This window comes from Hyla sarda, chromosome 1 (assembly GCF_029499605.1).
Source record: "Hyla sarda isolate aHylSar1 chromosome 1, aHylSar1.hap1, whole genome shotgun sequence".
In the NCBI taxonomy this organism is placed as follows: domain Eukaryota; kingdom Metazoa; phylum Chordata; class Amphibia; order Anura; family Hylidae; genus Hyla; species Hyla sarda.
Window position 1 is genome coordinate 376205243 of NC_079189.1, and position 21228 is coordinate 376226470.

General features: G+C 42.2%; 1 protein-coding gene across 4 annotated transcripts in view; it reads right to left on the bottom strand.

Moving 5' to 3' along the window:
* TLE1 (TLE family member 1, transcriptional corepressor) overlaps window positions 1-20740 on the bottom strand; it is a 51945-nt gene extending 31205 nt beyond the window's left edge. For 2 of the 4 annotated variants that reach the window (XM_056523713.1, XM_056523706.1), the window contains exons 1-5: window positions 20037-20739; window positions 18260-18360; window positions 12691-12754; window positions 12561-12605; window positions 451-513 (exon numbers count right to left, since the gene is read on the bottom strand). In XM_056523713.1, coding sequence (XP_056379688.1) covers window positions 451-513; window positions 12561-12605; window positions 12691-12754; window positions 18260-18360; window positions 20037-20060 — 297 coding nt within the window. In that variant the 5' untranslated portion in view covers window positions 20061-20739. Of the gene's footprint in view, window positions 1-450; window positions 514-12560; window positions 12606-12690; window positions 12755-18259; window positions 18361-20036 lie in introns of all 4 variants that reach the window. The other 2 variants (XM_056523732.1, XM_056523722.1) reach the window with 2 other exon arrangements.
* Between the last annotated feature and the right edge of the window lie 488 nt (window positions 20741-21228).

Below are 21228 nucleotides of genomic sequence, written 5' to 3' on the forward strand. Positions count from 1 at the left end.
CATAACAAAGGAAATATTGGGATTCCTACTCTGTATGCAAATTTATACACAAATATAGAATATATAAGCTTTTTTTGAAAAATGAACTAAGGATTGTTAATATACACCGTTGAGAAAATACACTAACATATAGTGATTGTAATTAAACCATAAGTCTTAGTTCCTGTAGTCTTTTATCACCTATCTGCAGGTCTCAGATGTGTGCCCTATTGTCATTTGCTTTTGTACAGTAATTAGAATAGTGTACTTTGATATATGAAGCACCCGTGTTCTCCATTCCCATAGCCTGCCCTGCAATCTGTTATGTAAAGAAGCAGGGGGCTCCACACACCATAACTAGAACAGATGTTCTTCACACTTATGTAACGCCATAAAATTAACATTGTAAAGCTAACTAATTTGCAAACAGAAGTAGCATAATTGCACTTTAGCAGCCAGCATTTTACTTACTTCCTGAGAAAGAAATGGGATGACTTGTGCACAAATCGTGTTCAGTCTCTTGGCAATTTCTGTCTGCGGTGGAGAAAAAAAAAAATAAAAAATGTAAATAAAACAGGAAATTATTGCCGTAAAGAAAAGACAAGAAAACATGCAACTACAATTCAAGGAAAGTCATTTACTTCTATAAGAGTGAAGGGATAGCTTGCAAAGGATTAACTATGTGCATATCAAGTCAGGTAAGAATGGGGTCATACCATGTTCAGAAACAAGTGGACATATACTGCAACATACCTGCAATGGGCCTACTCACTAAGTGGTCTGAACATGGTCCACCAACTAACACGTTTGGTCAATTTCCCAAACTTATTTGGTGGTAAATATGGTGGTAAATATGTCTATTTAAAAATCTTAATCCTTCTAGTACTTAGCTGCTGTATGCTCCACAAAAAGTTCTTTTCTTTTTGAGTTTCCTTTCTGTCTGACCACAGTGCTCTCTGCTGACAACTGTCTATTTTTGGAACTGTCCAGAGTAGGAGAAAAACCCCATAACAAATCTCTCCTGCTCTGGACAGTTCCTGACAGAAAAGGAAATTAAGAAAGAAAAGAACTTCCTGTTGAGTGTACAGAAGTCTATAAGTACTAGAAGGACTAAGATTTTTTAATAGAAGTAATTTACAAATCTAGCAAAAAGCAATGTATGTCTGGCACTTTTACAGGAAATACAAAAACTCTGCATGCAATTTTAGCAGCCTGGGGTATCGTCAGCTGGAGGACAGTCAGAACGCAGTTCACATATGCAGGTGAATCGAAGAGAAATTAAGACAGTTGAACTCACTACTCTGACAAAGTTCAGGTAGCTTCTGGTACAGTCATAACTGATGCAGGGGCATTACCAGGGGGCGGTAACCGTTTCGCGTGATGTACACACTTCGTCAAACCATAGCTCAGGACTGAACAAAGAGGCGGGAGTTATCTGTGCACTCACCAGGTGAGCATAATCAATAAACAGCAGTGACATATACAGCACAGCAATCACATTATAAAAATTAACTTGTCATTTCTATCGTTAAGACTAGAGATGAGCAAACTTCTAGTAATTTGATTCATCACAAACTTCTCGGCGGCTGCAAATTTCATTTCATTCACTCATTGCAGAGTTCGTATTATTTTTCCCACATAAAATAACCCACATGGGCAAATCAGGGCATACACCAAAAAACTAGATCGATAAGAGATGAACTGATTGACAATGTGGGTATAGCTCCCTAGCTTGACAGTGCCATTCTTTACATTCTGAGAGCAGAAATTAGTGACCGCAGGCGAAATTTCCTTTTTGGTGCACTTCTATCCAGCCAGGTGCTTTATATATTAAAAAATAAATAAAAATAAAAATAAAAAAGAAAGCACCTGGCTGGATAGAAGTGCACCAAAAAGGAAATTTCGCCTGCGGTCACTAATTTCTGCTCTCAGAATGTAAAGAATGGCACTGTCAAGCTAGGGAGCTATACCCACATTGTCAATCAGTTCATCTCTTATCAATCTAGTTTTTTGGTGTATGCCCTGATTTGCCCATGTGGGTTCTTTTATGTGGGAAAAATAATAAGAACTCTATTTACCCTAGTACATGAACATTTCTATTCAATCCGTACCAGTAAAGGAGCCCCACGATTAATAGTCCACATACGAGAACACCACAGCGGAAATTGTAATGTTATGAAATTTGCCGGAACTGCATATAGTTAAACCACCTCGCAATGAAGGAAAACAACAAACAATCCTCCTACAAACGGAGGCAAAGTGGATAAGCAAGCTGAATGCCTTAGGACCAATTTGTCTTAACGATAGAACTGACAAGTTCATGTTTATCACTGTTTGTATTTTTGATTATGCTAACCTGGTGAGTGCACAGATAACCCCCACCCCTTTGTTCAGTCCTGAGCATTGGCTTGAAGCGTGTACATCACGCGAAACGGTTACCGCCCCCCTGGACGCGCCCCTGCATCAGTTATGACTGTACCCGAAGCTACCTGAAGAAGAATTTGGTCTGGAGTGGTGAGTGCAACTGTCTTCATTTCTCTTCGATTTACCTGCATACTTAAAAATCTGTTTAATTTTGTCATCAGTTGAAATTTTTTTTTTCCAGTGGAGTACCCATTTAACAGCATGGTCTGCTGTAAAAGTATATGCTTGGGAACTAATCAAAAGTAGTGACTAGTAGATGGCATTTGGTCCATTAAGTATAATGGTTCCACCATGTATAAGTGAGCATACCTTTGTGCTGGTATTACACTATATACCTCCAATGTACTGCCTGAATGTAGAATGAACCCAGCGTAAGATTTAACTTGCAAACTTTCCACTTCCAAGTTAATGGATGTTTTAGGACCATGACTTTGGTAACATTTGGGGGCCATGGCATCCTCAGGACAATAAGAGCTAGTCTATTAACCATGGTATAAGCCAAGATACAGTGTTACATTAAACAACCAAAACAATTGGATACCATAAAAATGGAGGCGGGCAATGCACTAATACATTATAACAAGCCAGCATGTGTACAGGAGACAAAAGCAGTGCTTAGGATCTGCAACAAATATCCTGACGTGCAATGTGTGTCAAGGATACCAGCAATTATGCATCTCTGTAGTGTTCTGAGTGGATCTGCGGCCAGACTACAGATCCGTAACGTGTATATTCAGCCCCGCACTGCAAATCAAGATAAGCAGGAATAAACCAAATCCTTCATGCTTAAAGCAGCTCTGGCAGACACTAGAGTAATAATTGTCCAAGTTCTTTGGCACCATAAACCACAGCCTACAATGTCAGGAAAAGGCTCTTGTATCTGTATGGCAGCTCTCAGAACATCTCAAGAGCCCTTAATTGTTTATGTTCCTAATGCCGACTCTCTCGAGTGTGTTCATTTTTAATAGCTGGCTCAAGTGTACAGCCTATTAAAGGCGAGCAACACAACCTCACTCATTGGTTCCCGCTATCTAAACAATGATGACCAGGGTTTATTTGTAAATGACAAGCTTGTAGCAGTGCCCTCTATTCAAGAGCTGTCCTTCTACGCTAAGGATCGTTGAAATTAGTAGAAAAACTCCAACATTCTGTAAATCGAAGAAGCTAGATTGAAAGTATATGTGGTGCCTACGGCAAGCAGACTATAGGCTAAACGCTGACCTGTCACTTAGCTTGTAAGAGAATATATTCATTTTGAACTTTTTTCTTCTTCATTTTTTTAACCAAATGAGGTATATTTATGAGAACAGCGGTACAATGGTCAAAAGGCCCTAAAGACAGTTTACTCAGATTTTATAGTTAATATCTGTGAAATACAGGTGTCATTGAGGCTTTGATTCTAATGCTATGTTAAACATACATTAGCTAGATGAACGCGCCCCCAATGAATAATTTTTTTCTGTTATGTAGTGGTTTTTGCCATGTTCACACTGCTGAATACCTCATTGTTGATGGTAGTGTAGTGCACAAAAGGCAGAATAACCCCATTTACAACCTTCAACATAACCAGACTGTCCTCCAACTGGCCGAACCTTAAGGGGTACTCCACTCTTCGTATCGATATCTTAGAGACCCCTTCTGAAGTAGCCCTTAGGAGAAGACTCTAACAAATCATACATTGCGCTAATGCTTTATCTTCAAGAATCTAGAGAACCCAGTTGACGGCTGTCCTATATGGAAAATAAAAATAACCATCACTTCCTACATTTAGAAGTGGCACAACAGGCCTTCAGTTCCTGAAATGGGGTTAAAAGGCCTGGCTCGATAGCTCAGAAGCCCTCCTAGACATAAAAATGGACTTCCTGCCATTTATACTATGCAACACTGTAAACCACAAAGGGATAAAGGTCAATGTTGCACTTTTTGTCATTACTGAATCATTTGAGATAATCTGTGTGGCGGATGAGAGAAAAATCGAAGGCAGTGAGAACGCTGCAAATGGCTTATTGACCTCAGAGCAATTTTCATCTCCATCTGTCTAACAGCAGACATATGGGAAGGGGGGGGGGCGGATGCTCTGCGCAGAGCATTCTTCCTTTTTAAATCCATGCCACTCTTCTTAAATGCTTGGCACTCATTATGTAAACCAGGAATCCATTAATTGATTGGTTAAGGAGAAACCACACAAACACAACCGGGCAGACCCTCCCCCAAGCCCTTTCTAAAAAGGCAGCCCATTATTATAACAAGCAGAGACATATACAATACAGCATTCACAACATTACATTTTTACCATTTAGACCAGGCATTACATAGGCAACCTTCGGCACTGCAGATGTTTTGGACTACATCTCCCATGATGCTCTTACAGCCAAAATGCTGACAAAGCATCATGGGAAATGTAGTCCAAAACATCAGCAGTGCCGAAGGTTGCCTATGCCTGATTTAGACAAAAACTTGCGGAAAGTGAACGTCAGGAAGGTGCGTTTGCAAATTACTAAGGAACGATCCATTAAAAAGTAAAAAAAAATAAAACCATATAGATCTGGAAGCTGCAGTCCCTACAGTATATCAATGTCAAACAGCATGTCAAGCTAAGAATCAATTCAGGTGTAAGCCACTGCCAAATTTCTATGATCCCAAATGAGCTTTAAAATTATTTTATTGCTCAAAATTTAATTTGTTCCAAGTCGCGTTGCCATGACAACGTTGGCTAACCCTTCAAATCATTTGGGTAATTGGATATCTTATCTCTCGCTATTGCTCTCAAATCGAATGATTCTGCTGGAATTGGAGCAGCCAATCAAATTTACAGGTCTCCCGAGTAAAAGGCTTAGGAAAGTAGCCACATTCATCTCCTCTTTACTGCCATATTAACTGGAAGATGACAAACTGCAGAGGTTGTATCTCAAAGAGCATTTGGGATTAGGAACCGCTATCTGCACGTGCCCTTCCTACATACTTTTCTTTCATCCATTTACGGACAGATATAGTACAGCTAAAGTTCACACAGCATAGAAAGCTGAAAGTACTGACGTAGTTTGTAGTACCTACAACATTTTAGGTGTGGTTTTGATATTTTTCCCCACTAAAGAAGCAAAACTACAGCTGTTGCAAAACTAGTGCCCAGCAAGCTGGTAAATGTAGTTTTGCAACATGTGGAGGTCTAGAGTCAGGAGACCACTGCCCAAAAAAATATAAAAGAAATACCCTAAAGGCACCATTACACAGGTCTATTGGCTGAACAGGTAGACACTGCCCTATAAGAGGCCCAGATGATCACATTGTTTTAGCACAGTGGTCTCCAAGTTGTTGCAATGCCTGGATAGCCAACAGTTGGAGGTCCATAGTTTGAAGACCACTGTTTTACCAGGTTACAAATCCTTGGAAATTGGACTGGAAGTAGATTTTAACCCCAAGGCTGGCTTTGCATGTGGCATTTTGGGCAGTATTTGGCCAACATTAATTTCTAGCCAAATATAGGAGTGGAACAGACAAAACTAGAATGGAACATTTTGCCCTTTTGTCTGTGTTTTGGACCCACGCCTAGTTTTAGTTAAACTGATCAAAATGAGGACTAAATGCTGTCCAGAGATTAAGTATGTGAACCAGAGAGAAAGAGAAATACCCATGAATAGAAAGGGTTCTTAAATAAATGACAATAAGAAGAACCCTATGAATCAGTGAATGAAGATTTCAGGCCAGTGTTCTCTACCACATCTCCCAGCGAGTAAATAATGTCCAGCTCACTAGCAGCTGGAACTGTTGCTGACAAAGCCAATTGGCAGCAGAAAACCCTTGTCACGATCTCAAGAGTTTTGCTCTTGTACATCTTTAGCATGTCAGAACTTTTAACCATAGTTTGAAACATGATAACCCTTGAGTGCCTGACAAGTCTGCGAGACACCTCAGTGTTTTCACAGAGCAGAGAAACTTTGTGAGGGCTGAGAGAGAGGGGGAGGGGAGGGGGGGGGGGAAGAAAGCCAATTTGGCATTACTCAAAATACTTACACTTACTGAGCATATGAACGTGTCAGCGATCAAGCAGGTGTCATGTTGTCACAAAGTGAACCTTTGGCTCCTAGACATCAGTCATGACATAAAAATACTATAGGCTACAATTAGCAACAGATGACAAGGCTTGACTAAGAGCTACAGCAAGCAAATACCAGAATACCACCATAAGGAGGTGTCAAGCAACCACTTCACTAGAGTCCCTAAACAAAATGACCACCTTACTGCTCTCCCATGGTCGAGAAACTTGGGGCTTTAAAATATTGGCACCACATCATAACGCCTTTCTTCTGGTAAGATAACCAAGCATGCCCATAAAAAAATGGAAACATGCCAACTTTTTTTTTTTTAGCTAACAGGAAACTGAATGCATGTGTCCAATATTGTATGGATATCCTCCAAAGAATCCCCCTTCTTACAAAAAGTTAAGGCCCCATTTCGCTGATATTTTACCAAGGTATCCAAGCTATATGTTGGCATTGCAGCAAACAGTTAAGTAGACATATGTTGCAGCATACTTTTGGCAGGTTCACAGAGTTTAAGGGACCACGCGTGGTCTACTAGGGATTACATCCGGCCCAGTCTGCTTGTATACTTATACACTAAGCCCCACACCAAAAAGTGTACATATTTGGCAGTAGACCATGTTTTGTCATTAAACTCCCCACTATTAGTCAGATTACCGTTTTTGCCAATATTCCAACATATACCTCCTGTAAACAGAACTTAATGTAAATGGGGCCTAACTTTGTTTTTAAGTGCCTTTGTATAGTAACAAGCAGTAGATGCCATTTGTTATGGTTTTTATCTGTACTTTACAAATCAATGAGCAAATCGTCTGTTTAGCAGAGTTTTTGGATTGACATTCACAAGCATTACTGATCCAACACACAACCAGCCTCACACCATTTGTCTTCTATCTTACATGTAGCATGACTGAGTTCATATATAGTTTTAGGTTCCAGGATAACTTGTCATTTATTCAAGTCACTCTCTGCTCAGTAGTCATGTGGGCGGTCCTATACAGTGATTGACAACAATCTGTGTAAAAGTGTGTATAAAGAGTTATTAATCACAAAAAAGGACCACCCACATGACTACTTAGTTCAGGATGAGTGGAGATTAAATAAAACAAGTTATACTGGAACTTTACCCACAAGACTATCATCTGCTCAGCTCCTCCAGCTCTATAACATGATGCCTATATAGACTGGACTATACTTTCAGAGAGGTTCCATTTAATATTTATGTCAATGGCACATAGCAACAATTTTTAACATTTTTTTTAATGCCTCAAAAACATAAAAAAAATTAATCTAATTGGTTGCTATGAGCAACAGCTCCACTCTATGTACAGTATGACCATTCTCCTTGTGCTTTCATGACACCATTTTTCTTCTATTGAAGTGAAGAAGAAAAATAAAATAAAATAAAAAGGTAAAACTGAAAATGCTCTAAAAAGCAGTTGCAGAGCGTAAATTGCCATTCACCTTGCTGTTTATGGTGGTAAAATCTAGCAGCTGACCAAACACTATGTATGAGTCCAGAAAAGTCAAAAAAAACATCTGTTCTCTCCCGTACTGAGTAGTCTATTAATGCTTCAGATTACAAGATACTAAACTCCATCATTTTCGTAGAGATGTAAAGAAAAAACCCTACAGAATACAACACAGCCTCTAAATATTACTGAAAAAATCCATAACAGCCCGGTCCCTGCTAAATATGCTATATTCACAACTGTGTGTTCTGCAGCCTATTTATGGAAAATCCCAATGGCCTCTCCTCCTACAGTGCTTACTGTAGCAATTCCCCAACTAGGGTACCAATGGCTGCCCGGGCATGCTGGGAGTTGTAGTTTTGAAACAGCTAGAGGAAGTCTGGTTTGGGAAACCCTGGCTTACCTTCAATACTTCCTCATTTTACCTTTTTGACTTATTCTAATGCACTGATAGAGAAAAAGCACAAAAAACAACTAACATTTGTGGTCAGTATGAGAACACTATTTGAATAAGCCAAGGATTCACATTTACAGTGAGGACACGTCTAGCAGTATGAATAAAAAATATAAAAATATAGACACGATCATTGGAAAACCGCGGCTAATCTTGTATTTTATTGCACATTTTTCTGCACCCCTAAACCTGTTTTTTTTTTTTATTATTGCCGCGTGTGGAATGTGAAGACAAACCACAATTTCCCCCATACACTACGGTCACAAATTTAGATTGTCCACTGCTGCTGTTCGGTCAATGCGCTGTGTGCGTGTGTGTATGCGTGTGCGCATGCATATGTGTATGTATGTGTGTGTATGCATGTGAATGCGTGTATGTATGCGTGTGTGTGTGTGTGTGTGTGTGTGTGTGTGTGTGTATGTATGTGTGTGTATGTATGTGTTCCAGCATCACATCCAAACAGCTAAAGATATTAACATGAAACTTGGCACACATGTTACTTATATGTCAACAACAAACATAGGATAGGTCATTAAAAAAGGAGTAGTCCAGTGCTGAAAAACTAATCCCTTATCCTAAGGATAGGGGATAAGTTTCAGATCACAGGGGGTCTGACCGCTGGGCCCCCCCACGATCTCCTGTACCATATAGTGGGTGCTGGCCAGATAGCGGGTGTCTACCACCGCACGAAGCGGCGGCCGATGCTCCCCCTCAATACATCGCTATGGCAGAGCTGGAGATTGCAGAAGGCAGCTCTCCGGCTCTGCCATAGAGTTGTATTGAGGGGGCGTGTCGGCCGCCGCTTCATACAGTGGTCCACACGCCCCCTTCCCGCAGGCTGCCGGGGCCCCGTACAGGAGATCGACCATTTGCCAGGGTCGGGGTTTTTGTTTTATGTCCCATACAAGTCTATGGGAAATATATGTTACAGCATAACTTCCAAATGGCTGGAGATATTTCGATAATACTTGGTCACATGTTACTTATATGTCCACTTAAAATGTAGGATAGTTAATTTAACCCTTAACTTCCCCCATTTGTGAGGGTCAGGGTTTGTTTAAAGTCCCATGCAAATCAATGGGAAATGTATGTTCCCACATAACTTCCGTACGGCTGGAGATATTTCAATACCTGGTTCACATATTACCGTTCGGGATAGGAGGTCGGGATGGGAGGTCAATTGCTTCCTCTGTTGATTTTCCTCCACAATATGGATTAGGAAGGAAAAACCGGGCAACGCCGGGTACTCAGCCAGTAATAGAATATAGGGCCGGGCTGCAATAACAGATGCAGATCATACACAGCAGTGGTGTCACTTCTTAAATAAAAATAAAATCTAAAAAAATAAAAATGTACTTCTAATATTAGGCAAATGACTTAAGTCATTAGTTAGCCAATTATGTGTAGTAGGCAAAACGTTAAACAACAACTCTGCCCTGGCCTGCCCAGGGAACCAATGCAGGTGGCTAGAGGGTCAGAATTACAGGCACATGTAAACCGTTCACTACAGGGCAGGTCCCAAACATTATCCCTATTCACGCAAAGAAACAAAGGCTTGATCTATCACTTTAGCAAGAGAATACTGTTTCCAAGGACAATTTTACGGTTCTTCAATAGGCTCTGCTGTGATCAATCTCCCAGGGGTTACTTGGCCATGGGGGGGGGAGGGGGAGATCTCATCTTACACTAAAGCCTCCATCAGACTAAGACATTACACATCTTGAAGATTAGAAAGGCATGATAACACTACAGGCCCTGAAACGCCAACGTTTTATGGGAGGAAAGGCTTGCTGCAGTGTCCATAGTTCTTGTAAAGCTTATTCAAATATTCAAGGAAACCAGATGGTAAAGAAGAGAGCGAGAAAGGAAAAAAAAAAAAAAGTCTGTACATATTTACCAAGTACATATCCTATTCACGCATCATAGTGCTAAGAGATGACAGTAGTCAGGCGGCTTTCACAAAACGTACGTGAAGCATCTACACAGCAGCAGCCAGGGCGTAAGAATGTTAACGCTGTCTCTATGGATTTCCTCTGCCCCTCTTCCCATCTCCCAGTAACAAAGATGTTGTCAGAAATGACATTTTTTTTGCGTCCCCAGATGATTCCTTGCTACCATTTGGTTATAAGCCATAAAGCAGGAATAATTTCAGCCTGTCAGGAGTCTAGCTAATGCCCAGTTTTCCCCTAGAGAGAATTCCTGTCAAACGTAATGAGTGCTCCAAAGGCCCTTTCTACAACATAATGAGCACTTAGGCCATGCTGGTGATCAGTCAGCAAAAAGCAGCAATTGGAGCCTGCCTGCCTGCACCCTGGGGTCTACACGTCACCCGTTTTAATAAGAATTATGATTACTAGCTATCAAATGTCTCAATACAATTATTAATGGCTGCAACCAAAGAAAACATCCCATGCCCCGGTTTTTGAAGGATAAAGTGGCAAAATCTGCCACTACTGATAAATGGCAGGGCAATCCCCTTCTTTATAAGTATTCAGCGTGCACGGTGAATCTGCAGCACTGTATAAATTACCAATAAAGAGCTTCCTTTTTCCACTATACAGAAAACAGTAGAGAGCACTTTGGAGAATATTAGTTATTACACTAGGCCTTGTCACATTACTAAAACATGAGCGCAGCGCGAACATCACCACAGATAGAAAATCCAGCACCGATCAAGACGTATAACAGTTGTCAGCTCTCTAAATAAAGATGCACACACGTTACACTGAACATGCACAGGAGGCAAGGAACACAATCTGCTTCTACAAGGACCCACGTGACCACAAGCATTGAACAAAGCCCCTTCCTTGGAATCATTTACAGCAGCCGTGAATGCTAATGTCTACCCTCCAGCCACATATAGACTAAGAAAAACCCCCCACAGCAGCTCAGCTCCTTACAATTGCCTGCTAAAGGTCTTTGAATCTCCTCCAGACCTGAAGCCTGAACTAATCAATTCCTCTGCTGCGCCCTGGTCGGTCAGCCATGCTCTTTAATTTAATGAAACAAGAATTTTAGACGGAGTAGCACATATACATCAGGCACGAAGTGTATTGTTGCACTTTGAAATGTGTCCAACTGTGCAACTTCATCTAATGATAATCTTTTTTAAGAGGCAATCGATTTCTTAAAGACTTATTGTACCATCATCTCGATGAAAAAGTAAGCGTCAGCATATCTTCTGAATACTTACACCCTGCCAGTAATGCTTTCTTTGGCAGACAATACAAGCTCAATTGAGGGTCCTCTGGGTTGAGCAATCATTTAGCTGCTCTTCTCTTATGAGGCCCTTAGTGCCTTGTTCCAGTTCAATACTCTTTTTATTCACCATTATCGTGGTCATAAGTGAGAATTTTATGGGAACGCACAAACCAAAATGTATATACCTCAAGTTTCCAATTTCAGTGACCTACTTGTACTCCTCAACTGCTGAGATTTTCCAAGTTAACATGCTGAACTTGACCCAGCACAGAAATAGCAGCTAAGTAGTAAGGGGGGGGAGCTTCCAAGTATGAATAATTGAAATGTTAGATACCTCCATGTGGTCAATCCAATCACTGAAGACCAAGTAGATCAACCATTAAAATTTCTAACTACCTTAGACTTGTTTATTACCACGTGTTTAAGGGGGTACTCCGCTGCTCAGCGTTTGGAACAAAACTGTTCCGAACGCTGAAGCCGGCGCTGGAAGCTTGTGACGTCATAGCCACACACCCTCAATGCAAGTCTATGGAAAGGGCATGACGGCTGTCATGCCCCTTCCCATATACTTGCATTGAGGGGGTGGAGCGTGATGTCATGAGGGGGCAGGGCTATGACGTCACAAGCTCCCAGCGCCTGCTCCAGTGTTTGGAACAGTTTGTTCCGAACTCTGGAGCAGTGGAGTACCCCTTTAAGTGAATATTACAATGAAACCTCTGCAAAAGATCACCTCCTGATCCAGACCAAATTTCATGTAAAAGGATTTTCAGTTTACCATACATTATGCATGGTGGAAATTTTCTTCAAGATCCCCCCCATAGAGGAACCTCTCAATACAATTGAGTGGTCTTCTCAAAGATGTATCTTTATTTCTACAGGACCACGAATCTGTCCATACAGAGTCTCTAACAAATGTCACTACCTACAGTTTATGGCTGAATATTATAACTGGCACACAGGTCAGGCCATGCCACACACTACATAACTTACCTGCTTGTGCATTTCAATGTTCAGTCCATAGGACATCTCGTAATACTGTGGATTAAAAGATAAATAATGTGACTATATCAATCTAAATAGCAATATGAAAAAGGAAAATACACAATGTAAGGCTACATACCATTACATAATGCCTCTGCATCTCTGTCTTTTCACTTGCCAGTTTTTCACATTCCAACTTAAGGCTGTAGAAATAAAAACATGTACCGTAAATACAAGTAAATGCAACTTCTGATCATCATGTTTTCTTGTACACAGGTAAGAACACAATTTAAGTCTACTCACTGAGCTTTACGCATTCTCTAAGGCTGCTTTCACACTATAAAATTCATCCGTTTGAAAAATCCATTTGATGTTCCGTTATGAAAACCCTTAAAATCGGCCATTAAACGTCCATTAGAAAATCCCATTAGTCTATGGGATTTTTGCATTATCCGTTTCAACACGTTATAGTCAGTTATTAACGGAGTTATTCATAACGGACTATAACGTATTAAAACGGATAATGTAAAAATCCCATAGACTAATGGGATTTTCTAACGGACCTATGATATTTTCTAACGGACGTTTAATGGCAGATTTTCAGGGTTTTCATAGCTGCACAAACGGATCTTTAAAACGGATGAATTTTATAGTGTGAAAGCAGCCTTAGTGGTGTCACAGCATTTTGGGGAAGAAAACGCTACTGCGCTTTTAGGGATCAAGTGGATCCAAAAGGAATAGGAAATAAAAGAAATTGCAAGTAAGAAAGTATCCTCAGAAGGGTCTTTTAGCCATTATTGGTAAAGGTGCATAAGAGACACACTATGTATGATTGTATGCTTTAGACTGAGGGAGTGGGACTATTATGTACCCTTACTTTACTAAACATACTTCAGACCAAGAAAATTATTCTGGGTTTGGGGGGAAAAAATAAAAATAAATAGACAACCTAAAAAATAAATCCCAATGGGTACTTTGCGTTTCCTCTTCTGGCGTTTTACTGCCATTAATTATTTGAGATATGCACTTCAATGATAAGTCATATTCTACATCAAGCTGGTTCCAAGAGCAGCAAGTAACAAGCCATTTTTACAGGAAGGAGCATTGTATTAGTCCAATTGATTTCATATCCACCATAAGTTTTCAGCACTTTGCTTTTTTTTGCTGTGGCAGATGCATCATCCGAAAAACAAAATAACTAATCACCAAATCTATTTTCAATTAATGGGGAAAAAAAAAATACAAAAAAAAAAAATTTTTCCGTACATTGACTGCCAAGATAATAATGAATTGTTAAATTGTTAACTGTTACCAATCCATCACCTGACCTACAACTTCATATCATAAACTGAGTGATGGTTCTGTTCAGGCATCTTTTTAGGTTTCATTGGATCAGCACAAGACAAGAGATCATGGACCAGTGCAGACTGATGATTCCTCATTGAGTATCACTAAATTATTAGGTGCTGGTTTTCTATATGTAAATCCCAGTTCAGTCGTAATTTCTTGTCTACATTGTTTTATTGTGCACTCTTTTTTTCAAGTCATATTGCTTTGAGTTTTTAACTTTATGCTTTGAGGTCTTCCTTGGTCTACCTGTATGTTTTCCCTTGATATCCTGATTTTGTTTATGCTTGCAACAAACTTTTACACACAGCTGGCTGTGAACCAACAACATCTTTTTGCCAGGATTTCCAACCTCCGGGAATTTTATAATCCTTTATATTGCTTCAATTAAAATTTCTTATTAGGACCATGTTCTTTGGAATTAGCTGAATCCAGTCTGCAAGTACCTTCCTTTTTTCAGAAGATTAATTCACATTTTAAAACCTGCAACAGAATCTGTTCTGAAGATAAATGACAAGGAGATTCCATATTTTCCCTTGATCTGAAGAAAGCATATACCATTATTATAAACTTCCTTTCATTTGTTTGTGTAAAAGTTACTGGATGAACATCCTTTGAGTATGGTGGTTATTTTCGCCAGGGAATGTTTTCAAGTATCTTGTTTAAAAAGGTGCAGTCCAGAACATGTAGCATTAACCACTGATAAATATATGACTGCATTAAATACAAATGTTATGCTCAAGTAAACATTTATAGACGGCCAAAACAGGGCAGGCCTGGGCTATGTTGATTTTTTGTGGCAAGCTTAAGTGCAAAGCAACACATATATAAATATGTAATGTTGTGGGACACTGATCAGTAGTCCTACATGAAGACAAAGCGTAGACAAGGCCTTACACTTATGCGCAGTTATGTCAAATCGGCACATGGAAATGCACCATAGTGGAAGTGGCTACAACCAAAACAGGCATAAGTCATGGGGTCGAAGCAGCATGTCATGGTGTTTACATCTATATCAATGTAGGTATTCCCATCACAAAAAGTGTTCCCATTTCCACAAGATAGGGGATAAGCTGTTCTATGGGGGTCCGACCATAAAGATCACAGAGAACAGAGGTAAAATGACCTCTTAAAGGGGTACTCCACTAGCCAGCCTTCCAGCTGAGTCCAGAACATTTAAATCTGAATGCTGTGTGCGTGCTGAGGGGGTCGGGACAGGTCGGGCCACCCCACCCCCCCGTGACATCAGGCCAAGACCCCCCCCCCCCAACACAAGTCTATGGGAGGGGGCCTAACACCGCCATGCCCCCTTCCATAGACTGCATTGAGGGGACGTGGCCAAACCCTGCAGCAAGCGCACAGCGTTTGGAGCCAGAAGAGTACCCCTTTAAATAATTGCAGCGCAAGGCTCATGCATGGAAGCAATTTGTTTGTTCTCATTGCAAAATGGGGCACTGGCTGCATAAACAATGTGCTCCAATTCATTCTGGAAGCAATTTTGTCTCTGTGCTTTGGATTTGTGGGCATCCCAGCTGTCAGACTCTTACAGATCCGCATGGTATCCGCTATAGAAACAGAAAAATCTTCAGCTCACCTGCTGTGTAGTGTACTCAAAACCTCTCCTGGTCAGGTGATTTACACAGTCCACAAGAAAAAGTGTTAAGGATTGGTCCAGCACATTTGTTAAAATTCCAATTTTTACTGTATTCCATGTAAAAGCCAATAATGCAGGACAACACGCCACCTCATTGCAAAGACATCAGTAAGGTTGCCGCGTTTCTAGTGCATGTGCGCTCTTGATCATGCACTTGAAATGTATCCAACCTCACTGATGTCTTTGCAGCTAAGGGGCGTGTTGTTCTGCATTATGGACTTTTAAATGGAATACAGTAAAAGATTGGCATTTTTACAGGAGTGCTGGACTAATCCTTTGAATGTTCTTCACTATCCTTTATAAAGGGGGATTACTTTGAGATAGAAATACCCACAGGGCAGAAATGCTGGGAATATAAAGTTTGGATTATGAAATCAAATCATATCAGTAACAAACTGACACATTGTGGACGGAAAATGTCATTATTTTTATAGAGTCTGTGTCTATTTTTCCCAAAGCCTTTATGTACAAATGTTTTTTCTTCTGCATGCAAATCTGCATCACACAACAGGTGTGAACACTCCCTAGAAGTAACTAAAAGCAATAGCCTGTGATAAATTGTTGGGGCCTAAGCTGTTCTTGCCGTCACTTCTGTCTGCATGTGCATCAGTCAGTTTTCTAAACACTACCTAATTTCCTATTTAAACAAAGCCTTATTACTGCTAAGCAGGCTCCTGTAGGTAAACAGCTTTGACTCATCTGGTGTTTTCAAGTCAAGATTTTGTTACAAAACGAAGAGCAAATATTGACAGTTCTCAGGCAGGTAGAAAACACAACACTGGGCGAAAGGAGACAAGTTTATTTGAACAGGACAAACCATTCTGAAAACAATAGTGTGGGGTGAACAACAAACTCTGCTGAGCATCGCCACCTACTGGTGATGCACAAAACTGCAGTCTCCATCAATGAATGAAATGGCCTGCTAAAGAGACACTAACTTTGTTTTGTTTGTTTTAGGGCTCATTCACACCTGACTTATAGCCAGACATGTTTTCTCATGTTGATATCAGCAGACATACACCATGGGGTAAGTTTGGTGCAGATTAAATGGCATCCAATAATAGCTCTGCATGGGCACTTTACCAAGTGTGGATTGGGCCTTCTTGGAGTACAGTTTGTAGCAGAATTCTGGAAGTTTTTTTTTTTTGTTTTTTTTTAAGTGCACATAGTAAATTTATGAGCACTCCCCAATCCAATATGAAAAGCTGACTACTGTTGACCACCTTACAAATACTCTTTCAAAAGATGCAAACTTTTGAGGCAACAACTGTGCCAAAAAAATAGACAAAAAACACTCCTTCCAAACATAACATCTCCCCCCCCCACCAAATTTAACTTTACTTTGGTCCAATCCCTGAACATATCTGCTGTCTGCATGAGACTCAAAACGTGGTCTCCCATGCACAAAAACAGTATGGGAGATTGATCAAAAGTGGTGGTGTTGCTCATAGCAACTAGTCAGATCGCTTTCTTCATTTTAAGACAAAATAAAGTTAAAAAAATAGATAGATCGATAGATAGGTTGCTATGGGCAACGGCACCACTTTCCCTCTGCACAGGTTTTCATAAGTCTCATCCATCAAGCATTTGGTAAATAGATCAAAGGGCCAGTAGCACATGTTGATAAACTACAGCTCCCAGCTTACCTGGACAGCCATTGGCTTTCAGGGCATGCTTGGAGTTGTAGTTTTGCAACAGCTGGAGGTCCAAAGTTTGGAGACCACTTGTGTAACCTAATAAAGCTAAGCAGCATTATAAGATGGCCATACGCCTTCAGATTGCTTTCAAGGACCAAAAGCTGTTCCCACATAGTTCTCCGTGCCCCCTTCCTTATACATACTCTAAGGCAGTGGTCTCCAACCTGTTGACCTCCAGATGTTGCAAAACTACAACTCCCAACCCCCGCAGGTTGAAGACCACTGCTCTAAGGTCAAGTGTACATAAGTTCCCAGTAGGCAGAGGAGAATGAGCTGCTGCCAGACACCTCTAATGAAGACTTTACCTCCTGCTTGATATCCAGCTGCCTGATTACTACCCCCCACCCCAAACGTCTTCTGTCAGGACACCCCCTCCAAAAAATAAGACTGTTGGCCCATCCCACTGAAATTAAAGCATTTGCTATAGGATTCTTTAGAACAGCCCTGGTAGAGATGTTGCCTCACATCTATCGTGAAGGGATGCCCCTGGCATCACATCCTGGTTTTGTGGTGCTCATGGCTTAGTTGACGCAGCATTTGGACAATTCCATAACACTAATATGAAGACAGTTACGGTACCAGTGGCGAGCCTGTTGGCAGGTATCTACCAGGTTGTGAGTTTCCAGTCCCGCATTCCCAAAAACACACATTCTTCCCATCACCATAACCCCATTGCCCAGGACCATGGACGCAAAGACGTTCATGTCCCCGTAAAGTAGCACCACATGTTGTGACAGCTCATATTACACCATCATAGCAGGGGATACAAGAAAGAAAAAATAGAATCTAATTCTCTATTACAAGGGCTGACCTTAAGCTATTTGAAGCTTGAGTTAATAGGATAGTAAACTCAAAACATGTAGCTCCCTAGCTGTGTCAGAACTACAACTATCAGCATGTGGAATGACCAGGGCATGCTGGGGGTTGTAGTTCTGCAGCAGCTGGAGACAGGTAATAGGTGCTACACACACACATGGTATAGCTCCATCCTCCAGGCTTTAGATACTCACCTGTGATACTGCGCTTGGAGAAACTGAAATTCCTCCTTAATCCGGTCCAAGGACTCCGGGATGGTGAATTTAAATGGCTGGCTTGCGGCCTGGTGCGGCGTCTGAGGAACCAAAAGACAGGAATGAAATTAAATATTAAAACAAAAACTTCAATACAGCTTCCACTCGAATGATACTGGAGGCAAAGCAGACATAATACCCCGCAGTCTTATTCCCACAACGGTCTCATAGAAGCCACCAAGAAATGTTTCCATATGACTTGCCAAGCAAAGCAGGAGCGACGATTAACTCCTCCGAGTCCGGAATGAAAAGATTACCAGCAAACACAGCCAATATTTTTCTCTGGACGGATAGGTGTGACACATTGTTCCAACCCCCCAGCTGTGACCATATAAATAGCTGCCTTCCCCACCACAATATACACATGGGGTGACAACTCTGACATCCGAGCCTAACTAGCCAAGGTGTAAACGTCATACCCTCCAGCGGCGGAGCTAGTGCTACAGAACCGCCAATAAGGAGTCAGACCTGCTAGTAGGCCCGAGCTCCCTCCGAGGACCACACACATCATTCAGAAATACAGTCAAGCATGCACGTTTCAGTCAGAAAAATAAACGCATCGCTTTACGTGCCCTCTGACTTCAATTGACAAAATAGAGCGCCAAAGTGCATGCTTTTGACTAAAGTTTTGTCTTTATACTTTGTGGGACAGAGGCGCAAAAGCCTACACTTCTGTCCATAGCTTAAGTGTATATTTAATTTCTATTTTACAATACAGTAAAGACCAATCGTATCGCATGCATACTAACATGGAAATAGATAAATAAATAGATTTATGAGAAAGAAACATTTCACTATACATTAATGCATTCAAATCATGTATACAATAGAAGTGCTGTCTACACATAAACGCAAATTGTATACTAACAGTCATGTGACCACAGCCTTAGGCCAGTGTTTCCCCAAAGTGCCTACAGCTGTTGCAAAACTACAACTCCCAGTATGCCAAGAAAAAAAAAAAAAAAAAAAACTTCTGTCCGGGCATGCTGGGAGTTGTAGTTTTACAACAGCTGGAGGCACCCTGGTAGGGAAAACACTACCTTAGGCATTGGTCAAGGACTAATTGATTGATCTCATACAAGACTATAGGTCCTGGGCCCAATCTTACTGTGGGCAGTTTAGAATATTATAGTATTGCGGCCTACAGGACCCGAGTGTGTAAACTACCTCTATACCAGTATTTCCCAACCAGCCAAAGGAAGTCCAGGCATGCTGGGAGTTGTAGTTTTGTAACAGCCACAGGCACCCTGGTTGGCAAACACTACCTTGGGCACTGGTCAAGGGCTTGTGGAGTCCTGGCTATACACAGTCCAAAGCGTGCCATTGTCCCCTGTAAGTAGCCAGCTCAAGCGACAATACTAGGAGTTGTAGTGTTGCAACAGCTGGAGGCACACTGCCACATGGGGTATAGAGGCAGAACTCACACCTAGGCCTAAAGACCCCAATGCTATAGCAGTAATTTGGCACTGGGGTATCAGGTCCATCCATGAGGTGACACATCCAGGTGACAGCAGCCAGGGGGCAGTGGAGAGGCAGGAGGCTGTGCTCTCCCCACGTGGGGACACTAGAGAGGAATAAAGCTGCTTGTGTGTGCACTGTAACCAGGAAGTTGGATGGGGATCACCAGGCTGGCAGATAAGTATGTGCCCCCCTGCACACAACAGATGGCAGCCATGAGTGAGGCCAGTACACACACACACACAATGCCCCCACTCACCGGGTGTCTGCTCTGGGGAAACATGGCTCTCCCAGCCGCCGCTTTGCCCCTTTGTAGCTCAATTCTTGACGACTTGCGGTAACTCCAGCGGTAGAAGAGTGCGGGTGGCGGGAGCTACAAGCACCGAGCCCAGCCCGCCAGCATCCTCCTCCTCCTCACTACGGGGCGTCCTTTGTCTGCACAGAACAACGACACAACCCGGACCCTGGCGCTCCCTGCCCGGGGGGCCACACACCGAGCTGCCCACAAAACTTTCCGGGCTATACAAGTTTCCGAGGAAAAGCGGATAGATCCACAAGGCTTGGCGGCAGATCCGGACAGGTTCTTCTCAGCAGCCCGGGCGGCGAGCAGTAACCATCCACAGCACAAAGCCTTATCCCGGTGCTATCTAGCGCTCATCCCCCACCTTCCCCGGTACGGGCACAGCCTCCTCGCCAACTTCTCTCAACACACCAAAACCCAGCGGCGGCGCTATCACCGGAGACTCGACGCCCCAACACGGGATCCAGGCCTCGGCGGAGAGTCGGACTGTCAGCACGGGACACGGAACACACTCGGGCCGCCCTCTCCTCTCCACAACTGGTTACATTAACACGCGGTTTCACACTCCTCCAGCTAACCAGAACCCGGCCCCGCCCCGACCATGCTAGGCTCGGCGCGCCCCGGCCAATCACCGCGCTGCTGGACCAACGTGGGGTCATGACGTCGCCTCGGCGCTGCAGCCAATCAGTGCTCTCCCCTTGTCGTTCCTGGGGAAGCCTTCCACCCGGACTGCAGGGCGCAACGGGCAGCCAATAGCGTCAGGGCGTGGGAGGAGCTAAGTGGCAGCAGAGTGGGAAGGGCGGCGAGATGGAGAAGTAGCTGCCTGACTGTCAATCAAAGTAACGTGGGGCCGGGAGCGTCAAGCAGCGTGTGTGTTTATAATAGTAGAATCTATGGCCGGGTATTATGGGGCTTCTGCTTGGGGATAGATGAAAGGGGGAACGCCCCCATAAGGCTGCAGTCACACATGGCGGTTTTGGAGCTGCAGTGGATACAAAGGATAGAAGTATTTATACCTTTCCTTCTATGTGGATCCGCTCCTGGCTTTGGCTCAAAAATTCATATTAAAAAAAGTGTTTTCCAACCAAGGTGGCTCCAGCTGTTGCAAAACTACAACTCCTAGCATGCCCGCACAGCCAACGGCTGTCCG